Raw genomic sequence first — 19,940 nt, forward strand, 5'->3', positions numbered from 1 at the left:
CCTGGAGTTAGTTGTAAGAAGCCGCATGGGTTCTAGGAACTGAACCCAAACCCCCTGCAGGAGCAGGAGGTGCTCTTAGCCCCTGAGCCATCTCTCCATCTGCTGCTTTGTCTTTCTGAGACAGGGTCACTGTAGTTCAAGTTTATCTGGAACTTATTAAGTAGTCCAGGCTGGCCTTGAACTCATGACAATGAAGCCATACATCAACTTGAGTACTAGGATTACAGATGTGCACCACAGTGCCTGGCCAAACTGTGTTGAGATATTTATCACCTGGGTTGATGATATGTTCAATCCAATTCTGTATATTTGTAGGTTTCTTGAGGGATAGAAGTAACTTGAACTAACTTTCTCTTGATTTTGGTTTTGTTTTTTAGAAAGGATCTCACTTGTAGCCAAATAGAACTTGTTTTGTACCCTTTACACTCCCAGCCACTACTATTCTTGTGTCATCCCATTACTCCTGCCTCAGCTTCCCAAATGCTAAGATTATAAGCAGTATATGACATGTGGCTTAAGTACTTTCATTTTGTTTTGTTTTGAAGACAAGGTCTCATGTAATTCAGGCTGACCTCTGACTGGGCTGTAATCACGGTTGACCTCAAACTTATGATCTTTCTGCCTCTACTTTCCAGCTGCTGGGAATACAGGCTTATGCCACCCTATCCAAAAGTATTTTCATTTTCTAAAGTACTTTCTCTGCCCCTAAAGCCCCGTCTTTTTTTTTTTTTTAAGATTTATTGATTTTATTTATATTAGTACACTGTCGCTGTCTTCAGATACCCCAGAAGAGGGCATTAGATACCCTTTACAGATGATTGTGAGTCACCATGTGGTTGCTGAGAATTGAACTCAGGACCTCTGGAAGAGCAGTCAGTGCTCTTAACCGCTGAGCCATCTCTCCAGCCCCTAAAGCCCCGTCTTTTCATTACTCAAACATATATCCAAAGCTCCTACTCTCCCTACTTAGGTGGTAGAGCTCCTGTTCTCTCTACCTTTTTCTTACCTCTCTGTGTAGTTCCTTCCCTTTGCCAGGCCCTGAACTTCCTTTTAAACTTCCCAGTTCTGTTATTTGTGGTTGTGTACACCTGTAATCCTAGAACATGTGGAGACAGGGCTCAGGAATTCAAGGTTGGCCTATATGAGTCCCTGTCTCACACAGAAAACTTCCTGGTTCTTAGGAGGTCAGTGAGTGTGACTTATTTAATGTCCTGCAGTCCAAGACACCAAGGAGAGAAGTTGAAAAGAAAATGTTATTCTCTAGTTTGGAGAAAGATGAGCCACTCTCAATACCTTTGTGTCTCTTCACAGTCCATTTGGGAACAGGAGCGAGTGCCTCTTTGGATCAAGCCATATAAGATTCTTGTGATTTCAGCTGACAGTGGCATGATTGAACCAGTAGTCAACGCTGTGTCCATCCACCAGGTGAAGAAACAGTCACAGCTCTCCTTGCTCGATTACTTCCTGCAGGAGCATGGCAGTTACACCACTGAGGCATTCCTCAGTGCCCAGCGCAATTTTGTGCAAAGTTGTGCTGGCTACTGCTTGGTCTGCTACCTATTACAAGTCAAGGACAGGTAAGTGACTTGTGCCCTTCATCTCATCTTTCAGAGGGCTCTTCTCTTTCCCTTCACATGTAGTTCTCAGTTGGTGAGACAATGTATTTTTAGGGAAGATCTGTTTGTGTGACATTAAACCAAAGAGGAAAACTGACAAGTGCTAGAGAAAGTGAGAAGGAAACAGGATTTATAGGGGCGAACATTTGAGGGAATAGGGAGAAAAGATAAAGGTGAGGACAGATGAAGTTGTGGGGGAAGATGAGGAAGTGTCATCAAAACATGGATAGCAGGCAGTGACATCGGCAGTACATGTGGCTGAAGCGTCTGGGGTTTTTTGTTTTGAGACAGGGTCTTTCTTTGTGACCCTGGCTGTCCTGAAACTTGATATGTAGACCAGGGTGGTCTTGAACTCACAGAGTTCTTCCTGCCTCTGCCTCCTGAGTGCTGGGATTAAAGACCTCTGCCACCACACTCAGGGAGAATTTTATTTTGCAGGATAGGAATGATGTGTTCTGGTCTTTGTTGATGCTGTATGGTGCTGAGGATGAGGGTTGGTGTGACTAAGTCCTTAACAAGAAAGCAAGAGATAACGGAGCCTGGTACCAGTGTCAGTGACCAAAAGCAAAAAAGGAAATGAATGAGGGATTCTATAGAGATAAACTTGAAATTCCCAGTCATACACTCCCCTTTCTACTCACTCCATGATTTTTCAAAAAAAAAAAAAATTTTAAAGATTTATTTTATTTATGAGTACACTGTACCTGTCCTCAGACACATCAGAAGAGGGCATCAGATGACATTACCATGTGGTTGCTGGGAATTGAACTCAGGACCTCTGGGAACGTAGTTAGTGCAAACTTTTTTTTTAATTGTGTTTGGCTGTTTTTCCTGCATGTATGTCTGTCTGTGCACCTATTGCCAGTGGAGGCCAGAAGTGGCATTGGATGCTCTAGGACTGGAGTTCTCGCCAGTCGTATACCTCCATGTGGGTGCTGGGAAGTGACGCAGCATCCTCTGAAGGAGCAGCCCATGCTCTTAGCCACGGAGCCATCTCTCCTGTCTCGAATTTCCACAGTTTTTTAGTATCTTTTGTTTTGTCTAGATTGTCATTTTTTTCCATACCACATGAATTTTATGAGGCCTAACCTCACATAGGTGAAGCATTTTATACATTAATAATGACTCCACACATGCTCTGTCATCTAAAAGTATCTACAGGCAAGTGGTTTGGGGTCTGTGGCCTGAATGCTTCTTTTGGTTGAACCTTTCCCTGAACATACCATGGCTGGGGCCTGGCAAGTTGGTTCAGTGGGCAAATGGTATTGTTTAATCCCTGGAACCAACTCCATAGAGTTGTCATCTGATCTTCACGTATGGCGCGTGCCATATACGTACATTCGAGATCGCATGCAGACATACACACACACCATTTAAAAAAAATTGATGACCTATGTCTCCAGGGCTCCCAGTGACATGGCAGCCCATTAACGTTAGTCAGTTGAGCAGCTTCTCAAAGTCTAGCATCTATTTAGTGACTGCACATCATGGATACCCACCTACATCAAGTGAAAACCCTGTTAGGGGAGTGCTTCCTCAAGAGGAAGATAAGTATCAGTAGGAGCTTTGGGAGCCTATAGCCCTCTCTGCTGGGCCTACAAGGAAATGAGAGGGCTGTATGTCTGAGAGCTGAGGGAGAGTGTAATCACATGGATCTTGACTGAAAGTTTTAGGCTGTCCCAGGGCTCAGCTCCAGGATTCAGTGAGTGGGGAGCAGGAAAGCTGGCACTAGTTAGACGTCAGGAATTTCACTTCAGAAACTGATATGTAAAGATAAAAGTAAATAACACCACCAAAAAGAAAATGTTTGGAAGATGAAAGCCTGTTCTTTGGCAAGGCAGAGAGCTGATAACCATTTTTTATTCTGCTTTTTTAAAGTGTATGAACTTTTTACCAGCATGTATGTCTGTGTATAATTAGCGTAGTGTGCCCAGCAGAGCCAAAAAGCATCAGCTCCCTTTGGAGTAGTGTTACAGATAGTTGTTAGCCACTGTGGATGCTGGGAATTTGAACCCAGGTCCTCTTAGAAGAACAACCAATGCTCTTAACCACTGAACCATTTCTCCAGCCCTGATAAACTGTTCCTAACAACGTAAAAGGAATAATCTGAGATGGTGATATAGCTCACGTTTGCGCTGGACTTGATCCCCACTACCACATAAACCAGGCATGATGACCTGTAGACCTCACACTGGGAGGCAGTGGCAGGAAGTTCAAGATCATCCTAGCTATGTGGGGAATTTGAGGCCTGGACCACATGAGACCCTATCTCAAAAAAAAAAAAAAAAAAAAAAAGACAACTGAGGACCATCTCATAAGAAGTGGCCACAAGTAAAAGAAAGTTGTTGGTGTTCATCAACTAGGTCTAGGCTCCAACTTGCTATAAAAATCACATACTCAACATGATTACACAAAACAAAGTAAAATCAGTCATCCTCATAACTGTCCTGCTTTAAGTCAGTCTGAAATAGAGGAGTGTGCCATGTTGGCCAAAACTGTTGCTTGTCATTACAGTAGCAATAGTATCTTCTTCAGCATAGCATGCAGAGTGTACCAGAGTGTGCAGTCATTGGTCTGGTGACTTTTATTTTTCATGTGCATTGGTGTTTTGCCTGCATGTATGTCTGTGTGAGGATGTCAGGTCTTCTGGAACTGGAGTTAAAGTTGTGAGCTGCACTATAGGTGCTGAAAATTGAACCTGGGTTCTCTTAAAGGAGAGCTTAACTACTCTTTAACCACTGAGCCATCTCTCCAGCCCCCATCAGGTGATTTTAACATTAATACAAACATGCTAAAACAGGCCCAGAAAAAGTAAATCATTCAAAATTGTTCGTTAGTAGAACTTCCCAGAGCTGCTTCTTTTTTTTTTTTAACTGTATTTCTACTTTATGTAAATGTTTTACCTGCATGTATGTCTGTACACCATCTGCATGCCTCATAGCCACAAAGGCCAAAAGAGAGTACCAGCCGCCCTGGAACTGGATGACAGTGAGCCGTCATGTGAGTCTCCAGAGTCAAGCCTTGGTTCTGAAGAAGAGGAGCCAGTGCTCTTTCCTGTTGGGCCATCTCCCCAAACTGCTTTTAAAAGCGGGGATGGTATGGGAAGGAGTGAGTGTGTGACTTGGTTGTAGGGAGTTCACCTAGAATGCACAAAGCCCAGGCAGGATTCAGTCTCCAGTACTCTAAAACCAAGCACAGTGAGTGGCACACACTTGGGAGACACAGCAGAAGTTCAAGGTCATCCTCCTATGTTCCAGGACAGCTTGGGGTACATGAAACTGTCTCAAAAAGAAAAAAAAAAATTTAAACACATCAACTAACAAAAAACCAGCAAAGGCATATGGATTTCTTTTGTATGTCACCCAGCCTTTTGTGGGTCTCTGCCTATATAAAGGAAAGGTAACTCAACAAAGGTAGGACCCATTTGGGCCAAAATTTTTATGTCTTATCACTTGGTTGGGTCCAATGTTAAGATTCAGTTCTTAGGGTTGGGGACTTAGCTCAGTGGTAGAGCGCTTGCCTAGCAAGCGCAAGGCCCTGGGTTCAGTCCCCAGCTCCAGAAAAAAGAAAAGAAAAAAAAATTCAGTTCTTTACTCACTCTTATTTCTGGAAAAAAATGTTCACTCTGGTGTATCCAGGCAATAAGATCTTAATAGAAATTTGGAGCAAAATTGGACACAACTGTCACTTGGGGGAACTAAAAAAGAGCATGTCCACTGTGCAACCAAGAAACTTACCTCGCTTTATTAATGCACTTCAGGGGTTTCTAATAGTAGACTTTCCAGTAAATGGAATTTGTTATGTTCTGAATTTTAAAAGGTGAAATATAAATACATTTTTAAAAATTTATCCAAAAAAAGTCACTGTCAAAACAAATTAGAAACAGTAAATTAGGACAATTAAAAACAAAACAAAACCCTCTATGTTGAAAGGAGTCTCAAGACAGCTTTGTGGGTAGAAGCTAGGCCTGGCCAGGTAGTTAAGAGAATGAGAGAAACTGCCTATCACTAGGCATTCCGGGTGGGGGTGGAGTCACTTGTTTTCTACTGGGTCTAGACATCTAGAATTGTTCTGCTCTCTAGATTGTGTGGGTACTGCTACATTGTTAGTGCTTTCCCACGACTCAGGTGGGTCTTGCTCTCTCTCTACCCCTCCTTTCAGCCAGTCTGACCAACTCAGAGGTGGCCTTCAGCTTGGGCATGAGTGCTTGGCCTAACAGAGCTTCTATTGATATCGAAAAGACTGGTCATGCTGAATAGGCCAGGCATCACATGATTAGCATGCTAATTGTTCTTCCTACTGACATTGACGTGGGAATCACAAAAACCTGAGGTATCTTCCTCTAACTACAGCTGGCCTGTAGTATGCCACTCCTAAGATTTTTTTTTAATGTAATTTGCCCCACTGTTTTACATTTAAAGTTTTTTCAGCACACATGATGGTTCATTCATATGATCTTAGTACTTGGGAGGCTGAGGCAGACTTAGGCCACAACAGTAAATCCAGGCCAGCATGGGCTACAGTACAACGTATCTTTAGGGGAGAGGAGAGCCTGAAGAAGTAACTTCAGCCCATAAAGTTATTACCATAAAATCATGAGTACCTGGGTTCAATCCCCAGAACCCACATAAAAATCCCTGGTGGGGTGACACATTTTAATGCCAGGTGGGGAAGCAGAAACCAAAGGATTTAGTGTGTGAGCTGCCCTAGGGATCCCAATACTGAGGAGACTGATGCAGGTGGATCTCTGAGACTTTGAAGTTAATTTAGCAAGTACAGACCAGTCAGGCAGGGCTACAGTAAAAAAAAAAAAAAAAAGTTACTAGGAACAATGCCTACATGGACTCTGGCATCCACACACAAGTGCACCTTTAAGGACCCACATACATAAACTGTTGCCCTCTCCTGATGGAACTTTGGTTCTGCCATGGACTAATTAAGAATTGAAAGAATCCCAGCACCCAGGAGGCAGAGGCAGATGACTGAGTTTGAGGCCAATTTGGTACGATGTAGTGAGTATCAGACCATCTGAGGCCGCATAGTGAAACCCTATCTCAAAAAAAATCAACCAGGTAAACTGATTATGAATGAGGACCTTGTGAGCTGCTGGAACCTCAGAAACCTTTTCTTCTTACCTGCATGCTTACTACTTAAGTCAGAATCAAGTCTGGGTACTAGAAGTACAATTGGGAGAGATTAGCATGTGTCAAGTGTGGCCTCTTTGAGAATGACCCTCAATTTAGGCTCCTCCAGACTCGACCTCCCAAATGCTAGAATTACAGGCATGTGCCATCATTCACACTCAGCCTATGTTGTGTTAGGGAACAAAGCAGGAAAAAGCATTACAGGCAAGCACTCTACCACCCTCAGCCTTTGGATAATCTTAAAACTACTTTTATTAAGCTGGTAATAACTGAATTTCATACCCCAGTCTTTCTTTGTAGCTTTCTAACTTCCTTTTGTTACTAGTTTTAGGTCCTAGGAAATTGACCCAGACTTGTAAGCAACAGGAAACATGGCTGAGGCCTCCCCTGACCAGTATAGTGAGGCCAGTGTTGCAGCTTGAGATCCAGCCTAAGCCAAACTTACTGTTGCCTCTTCCTCAGGCACAATGGGAACATCCTTCTGGACGCAGAAGGTCACATCATCCACATCGACTTTGGCTTCATCCTTTCCAGCTCACCCCGAAACCTGGGCTTCGAGACGTCAGCCTTTAAGCTGACCACAGAATTTGTGGATGTAAGTCAAAAAAAGAGAGGTACTTCCAAGGGCCACTGTGTTCTTCCTCTGAGAGGAGCTGATGGGCTCCCCGAAATTAGGAACAGAACAGAAATGCCAATAAGTCAGGATGAGGCAGGATTTCCCGGGAGCTTTTTTACGGGAAAAAAATGTGAAGATAGCGATAGTGAAATTTAACATGATTGCCTTAAGAAAAGGAAGTTTGAGAGGCCCACAGGAAAAGAACCCACTAGAATTTCTCTGTGCAGACCCTCTCCTTGCTTCCAGGTAATGGGCGGCCTGAACGGTGATATGTTCAACTACTATAAGATGCTCATGCTGCAAGGGCTGATCGCTGCTCGCAAACACATGGACAAGGTGGTACAGATTGTGGAGATCATGCAGCAAGGTGTGGCTCTGGGGGGCCCTGGCCTGGGGCCTCAGGTTGGGTTGCCTGCAATTTAGAACTTTTAGGAAGTTGACTCCACCTCAAGACTCAGGTGGGGGAACATTTCTCAGGGGGGTCTCCATTTCCCTCTTAGAACATTCTTCACCCTGGCAGAACTGGTTTTGGAGGAGGGGCAGGAGAAAAGGAATAGCAGAAAGCTCTTAGGTACCCTCATGAGAAAACAGACCCACCTTCAGCCTCCTGGTTGTCCCATTCTTCCAGTCAACTCTATGCCTCAGTCTCCTTCGCCCTTCTCTGTTACTTCTACCCACCTTTCTCCCATTACACTTGGCCTGACTGCCCTGACCTCGACCACCACCTATCCTATCCTGCTCTGATCTTCCCTGCCTTTTTCCTTTCACTTTGCCACTTCCTCAGTACCTCAGTTTTTTGCACAGGACTCCCTCCTCTTCCAGTTCCTCTGGGCCCCTCTTCTTCCCCCCACCCCAGACTCCAGATGCTTACTCTACCTCAGCTGCCAGCCTCCTCCTCCCCATCCTTGCCCCTACCCCACAGGTTGCCGACGTTGCTCAGGAGCATCTCTGTCTGGCCCCGTGGTGACGGTGGCTCAGGTCATCTGTGAGTGTCAAACCTAGCATAGGCAGAGGCCTGCAACCAGATAAGTGCAGGGCCCATTCCCAGATGCTCCTCCCAGCCTTCCTTCCCTCTGGGCCCTAAGGCGTCTCTCGAATGCTTACTGGGGGAAGTTGTGGGCTTGCCTTTCCCTATCCTGCCCACATACTCCCACTTTCAGAGGAACTAAGGAGTATGGGATGAGGACGGGCTGAAAACAAGACTTCCTGATTGGTTTTCTCTGCACAAGCACAATTGCTCTACACCATCAAGGATCTGGGTGGTGGGGAGGGAAGGAGTACTCTTGATACCTCTAGCTCTTTTCCCTGTGGCTACTAACTACTGGCCTGCCTTCCTAATTGTCCATGACCTTTAATTGCCCCTGCTCCCCCCATCCTCCCCCAGGTTCTCAGCTTCCTTGCTTCCATGGCTCCAGCACCATTCGCAACCTCAAAGAGAGGTTCCACATGAGCATGACTGAGGAGCAGCTGCAGCTGCTGGTGGAGCAGATGGTGGACGGCAGCATGAGGTCCATCACCACCAAACTCTACGATGGCTTCCAGTACCTCACCAATGGCATCATGTGACACCACTTTCAGGCCCAGAAGTGGTGGGATTGAAGGCACCCTCCTTAGGAGGACCCTTGCCTAAGAAAACCTAAATCACAAAATCCCACCTACCTAACCACCTACCCAAGGGAAATGGAAGGCAAAAAACACAAAGGATCATGTGGTAACCATGAGAGCTGGCCAAAGGGTAGGAGAGCCAACCATGGGGTCCAGACTTGCTGGGGCTTCCCCACCTCTTGCTGTGTCAGTATTGCCACCTGACAGATCCCAGGACTCACTGCCCTCCAGAGAACAGAGATGATGAACATGAGGAGGACTGGAACCTTCTTCCCCTCGGGGATCTCAGAGGTTTTCTACAAAACCATCTTTTACTTTCCCTGGGTCCCAGCAAGATGGGAGGAGTGGGTTCTTGGTACTTAGGACTTAATCCTATGTTTGGCCATGCTGCTGCCCAACTCTGTCCCCATCTGGGGGCTGACCCCTAGCCCACATTCCCGACAGGTGGGTCCTGCACTTGCTTAGGTTCCCCATCATGGGGGTAAGGAAGGGAACTGACACGATCCCTCTAATATATTGAGGGTATTGGCTTAGCCATGGGGAAATTTCTCACCCTGATCCTTTCCTCACACCCAGGGAAATAGCTCTCATTTTTTTTTTTTAATTTTTAATTTTTGTTTGAAATAAAGTCCTTAGTTAGCCATCTGTGTCTTGTTGCTTCTGGGGGGGTGAGAGTGCTTGGAAGGGGTTAAGTCCAGCATACAAAAGGCACAAACACACAAGATGAAGGAAGACTGCTCTTTCCATCTGTCTGTCAGTGCTGCCTCTTCCCTGAGAAAGCTTCCCCAGTTCTGACTCACCCCTCCCTATCAGGGCACATTATCCAACTCACATAAAAAGAAAAGCCTGAATGGGGATTAAACCACAAGCAGTTTTAATGGTCTGGTTTTCTCCCTCCTGTTTCTCCACTGTTAGTATTACTACTACAAGAATAAAGGATTCCTGAGAGCTGGTCCTCTCCTCTCCCTGGACCCCACTTGACAGGACTCATCCCCACCAATCCCACCCCCACCCCTAAATTTCTGGGGGAAAAGACAAATGGAAGGCACTGCAGGGATTGGGGTGGGGGCGTTAGTGCCAATGAGTGTTGGAGGAAGGGATACTAGGGCAGAACCCAGCCCAGAGGAAGAAATACTGGTCTGTGCCTGAAGAACTCTAGTAGAGGGGTAGAAACTAGACCCTGTACATCCTTCAGTCTGTCCCTGTGCCTGTCTAGCAAGCAGGCTTGCCAAGGTCCCATCCTCCCACACAGTTGCTGGGAGTCTGCAGCAGAAGCATTAGTGTTGGACTTAGAAAGGAAGGACCTACTTTACTTAAGTAGGACCTAGGGGCCAAACCCAAGAGGGAGGGGGGTGCAAGTCACTAGAATCCTCAAAAGCCTTTCCCTCAGGGATGGAGAGAGAAGTAAATATTAAAACTCCCAGCCCAGGGAGGTGACAGCAGCAGTGAAACCCAAGTCTCAGGGAAGAGGCCTGGTCAATCTGAAGCCTGGGACCTAGTTGTCCCCACTGCCTCCCTGCCGGGCCCTGATGAATGCCATGCCATGCGTGCGAAAATGGGTCTTGAGGTTCAGAGGGCTATCACAGCTCTTGCCACAGACCTTACAAGTCAGAGGGCCTCCAGAAGCAGGCAAAGGTGAGTCTCCACCCTCTGGGTCAGAGCGTAATGGAGGAGCCTCCTCTTCTCCATCTCCCAGTCCCAGGACACTGGCTTTACCCCCAGCCCGTCTCTTCTTGTGGCTAATGAACCGGTGGCGGCTCAACGAGCCAGGGGAAGCAAAGCACAAGCCACAGTCAAGGCACTGCTGAGTGCCACCATCCACCCTCAAGCCCACAAGGCTCTGTTCTGCTGAGCCACTGCTTCTATAGCGCAGAGGACCGTGGCCTCCTGACCCAGGGCCACCCCTCAGGGACTTGGCTGGTGGTGTTGTACTGTCAGGTTCCTCACTGCATGAGTCAGAAGACTGGCGGCGTTTCCGTCCTGGCCCCTAGAGAAAAGTGGAAGAAACCAGGCCTCACCATCACCCTGGTTTCCTGAGACCAACCAAGGTCACACTAGTTTCTCAATCCCATGACATAAGGAAGGCCTTTTCTTACCTGGGCTCTACCACCAGAGCCTCGAACCAGGGAGCCTCCTCGACCAGAAGACTGGGTCCCAAGAGGCAAGCCATGCCGGACCTGGACATGCTTCTCCAGGATCAGGCGACTGCTGAAGGTGCGCTTTCCCTCTGTACAATACCTAGCAGAGGTGAAGTGGGCAAGATGGCACCAAAGGCACAGGCAAAGGCCAAGACCCATAGCTCTTAAGAGAAGGCAGGCTGCCACAGCAGAGGGTGGCCTTGACCTTCAGATCCCTCAAGCAAGAGACAGGCGGCCAGGTATTCTCTGGGAGGAATGAGTAAGGGTTACCTGCATGGATAAACTCGCTTGATTCCCTCATGGTTGACCCTGACATGGCGCCTCAGGCTTGGGGCAGAGCAGAAGGAACGCTCACACAGGCGACAAGGGAACTTTTTCACTGACTAGAGCAAAGGGTGGAATTTTTGGGTCACTCAGGTGACCCCCAAGGCTGCCCTCCAGCCCCACCTCTCCCAGGTGAACCCAGCTCACCTTGCCGTGCTCCTTCTTCATGTGAGTCACATACTCATCCCGCTCAGGACACCAGGAGTGACAAACTCCACAAGTCCAGCCCCCAGGCCCCCCACCCCCACCTTTGATGCCTTTGTTTCCCAGTTCCCTTCGGGCTCTTTTAGCTGGGCGGGGAGGGTCAGGAGAGCTGGGCAGCTCTTCCTCAGAAGTGGAGGAAGATTCCTCAGTAGCAGGGGCCGCCTCAGCCTGAGACACAGCCAGCTCCTCTGGCTCAGTCTTGGGGGTCAAAAGGGCGCCTCCAGCCCCTTTTCCAGCTGCCTCTTCCCCTACACGTCCAGACTGATGAGTATTCTAGAAGACAAGGAAGATGGCTAGGTGGAGGAGAGCCTGCCTTTGCCAAAGTCCTCACTTCCCCCTTGCTCCCCACTGCCAGAGGGTTCTATGACCGAGTTCAAGTCAGCACCACTAGCTCAGCAGCCACGCCCGGGCCCTTTGCTCCTGTACCTTGAGATGTTCCAGCATGGTTCTTTTTTGGGCAAAAAGCAGAGGACAAGATGGGCACTTAAACACACTGACACGCTGGGGCAGTAAGTGCTGGTCAAAGTGTGAGGAGAGGAGGGGTTTGTGAGTGAAGACCGTATCGCACATGGCACACTTATAGATCAGCCTGTGGGGGCAGAGGGTCAGTATAAACATGAGGGATAGCAGAGCCCTTCTCTGCGCCCAACCCTCCAGTCCACCAACCCACCACCTCTTCCCAGCCCACCTCGCCACCATGCTCCCTCCTCCCCAGGTCTCACTTGGCTTGTTGGGTAAGGAAGCTTGGATGCTGGGAGTAGAGGTGGGCGTGGGCGCTGGGTGCAGACTTGAAGGCCATGGGGCAGATGGGGCACTTGTGGAAAACTTCGCAGTGTGATGCCTGTATGTGGGACTTGATGGAGTTCACACCCCCAAACACCACTGCACAGCTGGGGCACCTTGGAGAAGAAGTGGGGGTTACTACAGTGAGGTAGGGGCATCTCCAGCACCCCTCTTGTTCCTGAAGACAAGGTGAATTTCAAAAGGAAATCAACAAAGGAGCATGAGCAAGGCAGAGAAAGGAAGGAGGCTCAGTCCCCAAGAGAGGTCTGAGAAGCAGGGCTGGAATTCCACCAGGGACCCAGCTCGCCACTGCACCCATACTACATGACTTGATGGCAGGGTATAGGGTGTATCAACACAATAGGAAAAATGATGGCTCTCCTTGAGAAGCCAGTTTATAAGGTTGCTGCTAACAACCAGATCCTAAAGTTCTAATGAGGAACTGAGGGTCAGGCACCTGTATCCTACACGGCGAGAGAAATGCAGACAGGCCTCTCGAAGATGGGTCTGAAAATTAGCTTGTAGGAAGTTGCCCCCACACTCAGGGCAGACATGGGGGGGTCGGTTCTTATGTGTGCGCTGGTGGGCACTGAAGCTGCAGCGATTGGGGAGCATCATGGGGCAGGACGGACACACCTATCAAGAGGTTAAAAAAGGTTAACTGATGACGGGGTGCCCTGTATCCCATCCCTTTGTTTAAGTAAGTTCCCAGAACCTTCCTGGATTTTTACCTCCATAGAATCTGGCTGTCCCTTCCCCCAGAGAAGGGAAACGAGAACCAACTCACATTGCTGGTAGACCCAAGCGCAGGAGGGCCCAGCTGCTGGAAGTGGGCTGCCATGCCAGCCTTGTCGCGGCACTGCTCCTTGCACTCCAGACAGCGAAAGCACGTGTAAACAGAGGCAGCAGGGGGGGCAGGGGGCTCTGTTGGGAGTGGCAGCACAGGAGCTTCAGTGGCAACTGTAGTGATGGTAGAGGAAGTGACAGCCCCCTCCCCCTTGCCCAAAACAGGCAAGGCCAGAGGTCCAGGAACAGGTGGGACAGCCACAGGCAGCAGGGGTGTGATGTCTGGCTGCCCCACCATCTGGTCAAGGGCTACAGGCCTCATGACCAAATGTGAGCACTGCATGACAAGCCCCTTGTCTTTGTGCTCACGGGCATGCAGGAGTAGGCTACACTTGTTGAAGAAAACCAGGCGACGGGCACAGTGGTTACAGGTGACCTCTATACGCATGCTTCTGCGATCATAGTGCCGAGCCAGGCTCTTCTCCAGTGAGAAGGCATCTCCACACTCAAGGCAGCGGTAGCCTGTTGGAGGCAGGGCCAGACCAGCCTCAGCTGGTGGACTCAGGTTTGGTCTATAAGCAGGCAGCAGATTCTTGCTGTTGAGAATCTTGTTGAAGGCCTCTACCAGGCTGGACTGGGTTCGAGAGATCACCGAGCCACCGGCTGTGCCTGGCCCGGTAGCAGACTTAGAAGGCTGTACCATCACCACAGAGGCACCGTTCACCTTCTGCCCCCCAAGGGTAAACCCTGTCCGCACCTCAGCCTTGGGCAGAGTTTGGGGCACCAAACCTAACACATTCTTAGTCATAGTCTTAGGGCTGGTGGCATTCCCCCCTGGTAGAACCACAGCTTTGCGGGCCACACTAGCTGCCATGAGCATAGCAGTGCTAGCATTCTGGATGGTAGCCACAGGCAACACTGTACCTTTCAGCCTTGTGCCATCACCCAACTGGACACTCACCACCTTAGGACCCTCGGGGGTTGGAGTTACAGGGGACAGTTTGAGGAAGCTAGCTTCAGCCAGGAAGGCCCCCTCAGCCAAAGGGGCAGGAGGATCAGGTTCTGAGGGAACCCGGGTTACAGTTCTTGTGATATTCCCGCAGGATGTTTTAATGGTCTTGATCCGCACCTTGAGGGGCCTAGAAGAGCTGGAGGAGGTAGGGGAGTCATTGCTGTCCTCATCTGCAGCCTCAGCTCCACTAGAGGGGCTCTGGGGACTTCTTGGGGGAGACTTGTCCACTGTTCCCTCATCTTCTTCCTTCAGGGGTTTACAGCTGGGTGCCTTTACAGGAGAAGCAGGAGGGCTCTGGTGTCCTGGAGACTGCTTAAAGGACACCCCAGCCACCTGTGGGGGTGAGACACTGGCAGGGACGCCTGCTGCCTCAGGGCTGGAGCCGGAGTTTCTCTGGGTTAGGCCCTGGGAATGGTGAGGGCTGCAGCTTTCCTGTTTCAAGGCCCCTTGAGGCAAGAGAGAAGTAGGAGGCAGCAGGGTTGAGCCATTTTCTGGGGCCAGTTCAAAAGGAGTGGAGAAAGGAGGTGGGGCCATGTCACCATCCCGAGGTAGGGATGGTTCAGGAGGTAGGGGATCTGTGTGGTCTCCTGGTTCAGACCCAAAATGAGCAAAGAGGTCCAAGCATGTCTTGCCTTCCCCAGCTTTTTCTTCCCAGGCATCCCCACTGGCAGGTGCAGAAGAATGGGGGGTTTCTGAGAGGGATGGCTCAGGACCCCCGAATCCATTTTGCATGAGACAAGACCCCACAGGTCCTTCCTTAGTTACATCCCCAGCCTTGGTCTCTTCCTCTGAATTCCCAGTCAGGGTCTCAGACTGCTCTGGACACACTGTGTTCTTCACAATGACGCTGACTGTAGAAGTATCCGGGGGTTGTGGGAGGCCATGATCAGAGGCCTCAGCTGCACTCTCAGGGTCATTCTCAGTGGCTGTCGCTGCTTCTCTGTCTTTAGAATCACCTCCTACACTGGATTCTGGTTTCCCCTGGCCTCCTGGTCCCTCATTTTCTTCTGGCCCAGAGTGAATGGCTTCATTTGCATCAATGTCAGGGATGTCAAAAGCAGCAAGGAGGTCATCAAAATCAGGGGTTTTCATGTCCCCCATAGTGACAGGTCCCAGACCTAATGAAAACAGTAAAAGTGAGGGAAGGTCAGGATCCCCAATACCTAGACCCTGAACCTCACTTCTCGATATAATATAGAGATATTTACCCCTCAGACTCAGTACATCTCCATTATGTGTGAGTCCTGGAGAACTGCTTGACGGATTCAGTGTGCCAAACCCTAAAACCAGGTTAGTGGGAAGACACTAGGTACTGCCAGAGTCAAAGCCCAGAGAAAACTAGAAAGAGATTCTTAGAAATACAAAGAAAAGAAGAGAAGTTGAAAGTTCTCAGAGATCATCTCTGCACAGAACCAATTAATCCACAGGAATATCAAGGAGGATGGCAGACATAATGCTCTAGGTTTCAGGCCTTGAGTCAGCATGGGATCAGTATTATTGAATACATGGAATATGAATTGGGGTCCACAGAGATCTGAAAGGCCATTTACACACAGAGCAGTGATTATGGTTAAAACTTAAATTACTCTGCCTTTAGCTTTATCACTGCTGTTCAAGCAAGTTACACTGCCTTACTTTTGCTGTCTCAAAGAGTGGACAAGTAACCCATTCATCAAAGTCCTACAAACATAAAATTGTATGTGTGAGTGTCAAAGCCAGAATACAATTTATTAATGCAGTTGGGCCAAATTAGGACATGCGAGATCAAGCAGGAGCTGGCTGCACTGGGAAGAAATATGTACTGGCTGCCTAAGGCTAGGGTCAGAGCTGAGTCAGAGGTCGTCTAAAGCCGTATCTGAAAGATCGGGAGCTCCTCCTGGCACCCAGAGCCCTAGCATGGTCATCAAGGAGAAACAGATAAGGCAGAAAGAATAAGACACAGAAGGGGGGGGGGGCACGCATAGTCACAAGGGCCCAGCTAAGTCCTCCTGTCACAAACACCTGCTGCTTGCACACCTTCCCCAGAGTGTCTTCCCTCCTCCCTCCTCTACCTTGCTCTCTCAGGGTTAAGACTCTAGGGTACAAGCTGATCCAACATAGCTACCACACTGGGGGGAGCTCCTCCTTCCCACTGTCCTTTCTGCTCTGAGCTCCTCACCGTCTACCCTCTAACTCAAATTCTACCTTCTTGGGTAACAGTAGCCCCTTAACCTGGCCCAGGGAGGATTGGGGGAGGGGTAGTCCCACAAGATTTATGTGTCACTAAAGCAACAAGGATGCCAGCTTAGAGACTCTAGGAGACCCAAGCTCTATCCTCTATTTGTTCTCAACCATAAGTAATTCTGTATCTAGGAAGACTCAACAAAGAAGGGACAATTTCGCTCCACTTTACACATTCCCTGCCCAGGATGCAAGCCATTTCCCAGAGCCAATTCTCTCACCTCTTTCCAGCCTTCAGACTGTAACTAGAGATAGTCCCAGCAGGTGGTGGCTGGCATTGCACGGACCAAGGTGGGGGTGGGGGGCAAGAGTACCAACTAGAGGAAGAAAGGGTAGTCCTCCTTGTACATTACCCCTCTACTTAATTCTGCACATTCTGGGTTTGAACAAAACCCTTAGTTTTAACCCAGATGAATCGATAGGTCCCTCTTCAATTCGGCTCTCCCAGGTTGGGAGACCTGGGCTACCTTCCCACTAAAGCTCCCAGCAGGGTGGGTCGGTGGAGTACAAACCAATGGGGACTAAGAAAACACCTGCGAACCTACCTCTCCCAACTACCTCCCTCTGGCGTGCAAGTGACTTGGAGGTCATCCGATAGCCACCTGGAGCAGACAGTGGGCCAAGCACAGAGGCTTAAGGCCAATGAAGATCCTCCACTCAGCCGCCAGGCCTCTGGTGCTGCCATCTCCCTACTCCCTACCCACTTTCCTCCTCTCTCTGTTCTCCAAAAGCAAAAAGAAGGGGCTTAATAGGAAGAGGGTGAACAGACACCGGTCGGGTGGGGGCTGCACTGCCCTTTGCCCAAGGCCTACAGCGCAGATCAAAACGAGGGGGCCAGAGCACGGCCGGGGCGATTAGGCTGCGGCCAAGCTGGGCAACGGGCGGCATTTAAGTCCCTGCCATCTGCCAGGGACTGGCGCGGAAAGTAAGTCCGGGGTTTCGGGTAGGGGACGAGAAGTACATTAAAAAACTAAAAGGTAAACTGAGGCGAGTGGTGCTTCTTTCACTTTCACAGGTTAAGAACTCAAAGCAGGGCCTCGGCTAGGCCAGGCCCTTAGGATCTGCGGCGCTGCACACCGGGGGCCAGGACTCCCCGGCAGTGGGGAGTGGCGCGAGGGGAGTGGAGACACAAGAGGGGGCGGTCCCTCCGTGATTCTAAGCTCTGTAGCCAGGTCAGTCCCGACTCGAACCTGGTCCCCTTCATCTCTGCGCGCCTCGCAGCTTGCCCCGGCTCCGACCCCACAAGCTCTCTCCAAACCCGAGGATTGCGAGGCGCGCACCAGGCTCGAGACGCCAGCTTGAGTCCTGCCCGGGCCCCGACGCTGACCAGCACCCGGTCGGGATGCAGGCTCCTCTCCGGCTGGGCCCAATTCCCCCGCCCCCACCGCCCAGCACGGACACCATTTTAGGTCGCGACATCCAGCAGCCTTGAGTCCCCCGGCCGCACTCCGACTGCCTCTCAGTCTAGAAGCGCCAGGACTTAGGGGTCCAGGAACCCCCTCCCACGTTACCGGGCTAGGGGCAGTGCTTCCAGCAAACTGGAGTTCCCAGCGCTTGTCCTCGAAGAAGAAGGCAGCGACCCCGCCAGGCAAGCAGCCGCCCCGGGGGGCGGCGGCACGGAGAAGGGGGTAGTTGACCAAGTGGGGGAGGGGCAGGGGTATTTACCCGCCCCCCCTGGGGGCGGAGCCAGGGGCGGGTATTTGCCGCGAGCATGCTTACTTGTTCCGATCCTAGTGCGGGCCGAGACCCTACGGCCTCCCCCAGTTCCAGCCGCCACCGCCGCTGCCGCCGCCGCCGCCCTCCCCGCGGCCGCCGCTACTTCCTGCTTCTCTCCGCTTCGGCCTCCCCTCTCCCTCAGCTCCCTCCGCGCTCCTAGTCCGAGCTGCCCGCTTTCATACTCGCCATTGGCTAATAGACCCGTCATTCAACCGTGAGCCCCACCCTGCCCTGAACGGGGTTGGCCCTCCACACCCCGCTCGGAACTGGCCCCTCATAGTCTTCTCACCGCGATTGGACGAAGGGCCTGGGCCCTGTGGAGAAGCCTCTCCCCATTGGCTGCTCCGGAGTCCACCTGCCCTGTCTGCGCAGTCCGAAAGCCATTGGCCGCCGCCGCTGTCGCTTAGCAAGAAGTCAGCCTTAGTCTCCGCTTTGGGTTGCGAGGGGTGACTAGCTCAGAAGCGTGGCCGTTCTCTCTATTGGTCGCTCGAAGCTGGACACTGCATCACGTATGCAAACTTAGGAATTCTAGCTGTATGGCGACGCGTCTAGGGGAACCTCGTCGGCTCCGTGTGGAACCTGGGTGTTTTAAGTGTTCATGCCGTCTCCTCAGGCTAAGCCGCGATCGCTAGGATGCGGTGCTGGGGTCACAAAATGGGGTGCCACCCCCAAACATTACGTCATCGGGGTGACCATTGCCTCGCGTTCCTCGCACAGTCTAAATTGCTTTATAATCCGGATGGATGCGGTTCTGGCGTCCGCCTGCTTCTGGGCGCACGCACCACGCACAGCCCCTCCCTCTGCGGGAAAGCCGGACAGACTTTGGGATTCGGTGTAAAAGAAACCGGAACCACCGAGACCTGAGACCTGGGACACGCTGCGACCGGAAGTGGGGGAGGTGACGTTGGGAAGTGCTGGCGTGGCCTGAGCCACAACCAAGAAGAGCATAAGGTAGTATGCCGATAGGCCTCTTACGCGAGAGAAGGAGGGAGCCCAGACCTATTTCCCATTTAAGCGAACTCTTTCTCCGCCCCCGACACGAGCTGGCTTTACTGTTCCTGTTGAGCTTTCCCGCGCTTTGCCGCTCCGCCCCTTGGAGGCGGGGAAAGGGGCGGAGTCGCAAGGGAGAGGAATTGCCTTGACGCTCTCCCACCTGCTCGCTCCCGTTTTTTTGGTTTGTTTTTTTTGTTGTTGTTTTGTTTTTTGTAGGATCCATCTGCAAGCCCAGTGTGCCACCTGGCGCGCACTCTATCCCGGCCGCATGATGCCGCCGCCCACCGCGACCGCAGCCGTTTCAAATGACAAGGGTTTTTTAAATTTGTGTTTTATTTTCACTTTTGCAATGTTGGGGATGAAACCTAGTGCTTCACCAAGTCCAAGCAAGAAACCCAACCAACATAGCGACTTGGCGAGTTTTTTTTGTTTTGGCGATACTGATTATTGACCGTTGGGAGTCGCACATGCTAGGCAGGTGCACTCGTAACACTGAAGCTATACTATACCCTCTCACTTTTTGGGACAGGGTTTCCACTAAGTTGTCCTGACTGCCTAGTAACTGAGCTACACTGCTTTGCCACCATGCCCAGGTTTTGGTAAAGCTTTTAAAATAAAGGTCTGTTACCTGCCGTTGGGTGCCCATAGCATTTGGACCCAAAAAGCTCAGGCTATGGATAGGAGGAATCTTGGATCCAGCACATTCCACATGATGAAATCAGGCAAATCATTCTACCTCCCTGAACCTATTGTCTCATGAATAAAATGGTAACTATAATATCC

At 50.2% G+C, this 19,940-nt stretch overlaps 2 protein-coding genes across 14 annotated transcripts in view; one reads left to right on the forward strand and one right to left on the reverse strand.

Moving 5' to 3' along the window:
* Positions 1–9,627, forward strand: part of Pi4kb (phosphatidylinositol 4-kinase beta) — a 32,306-nt gene extending 22,679 nt beyond the window's left edge. For 5 of the 10 annotated variants that reach the window (XM_039103230.2, XM_039103233.2, XM_039103231.2 and 2 more), the window contains 5 exons: positions 1,312–1,577; positions 7,223–7,355; positions 7,623–7,743; positions 8,299–8,361; positions 8,761–9,627. In XM_039103230.2, coding sequence (XP_038959158.1) covers positions 1,312–1,577; positions 7,223–7,355; positions 7,623–7,743; positions 8,299–8,361; positions 8,761–8,942 — 765 coding nt within the window. In that variant the 3' untranslated portion in view covers positions 8,943–9,627. 10 annotated transcript variants of the gene reach the window in all.
* A 205-nt stretch (positions 9,628–9,832) lies between these two features.
* Positions 9,833–18,581, reverse strand: Zfp687 (zinc finger protein 687). 4 transcript variants are annotated; one of them, XM_006232935.4, is made up of 9 exons: positions 18,454–18,581; positions 13,218–15,346; positions 12,888–13,066; positions 12,370–12,546; positions 12,074–12,236; positions 11,591–11,920; positions 11,390–11,502; positions 11,078–11,219; positions 9,833–10,968 (listed from the first exon to the last, which is right to left on the reverse strand). In XM_006232935.4, the coding sequence occupies exons 2-9, from the start codon at positions 15,327–15,329 to the stop codon at positions 10,477–10,479; spliced, it is 3,708 nt and encodes a 1,235-aa protein (XP_006232997.1). In that variant the 5' UTR covers positions 15,330–15,346; positions 18,454–18,581; the 3' UTR covers positions 9,833–10,476. The 4 variants fall into 4 exon arrangements, with proteins under 4 accessions (XP_006232997.1, NP_001414660.1, XP_002729127.1 ...); NM_001427731.1 differs by lacking the exon at positions 18,454–18,581 and adding an exon at positions 18,168–18,282; XM_002729081.6 differs by lacking the exon at positions 18,454–18,581 and adding an exon at positions 17,960–18,094.
* Positions 18,582–19,940: the final 1,359 nt, after the last annotated feature.

Source organism: Rattus norvegicus, chromosome 2, assembly GCF_036323735.1.
Source record: "Rattus norvegicus strain BN/NHsdMcwi chromosome 2, GRCr8, whole genome shotgun sequence".
Taxonomy (NCBI): Eukaryota; Metazoa; Chordata; class Mammalia; order Rodentia; family Muridae; genus Rattus; species Rattus norvegicus.

Bases quoted from the DNA above. Each gene is read 5' to 3' on its own strand.
- Zfp687 (XM_006232935.4), bottom strand. From the start codon at position 15,329: ATGGGGGACATGAAAACCCCTGATTTTGATGACCTCCTTGCTGCTTTT. The intron at 11,921-12,073 runs GTACAGGAGCAA...CTTGTCTTCTAG, and splicing joins CCATGCTGGAACATCTCAAG to AATACTCATCAGTCTGGACG. The intron at 10,969-11,077 runs GTAAGAAAAGGC...ACTTTTCTCTAG, and splicing joins GCTCTGGTGGTAGAGCCCAG to GGGCCAGGACGGAAACGCCG.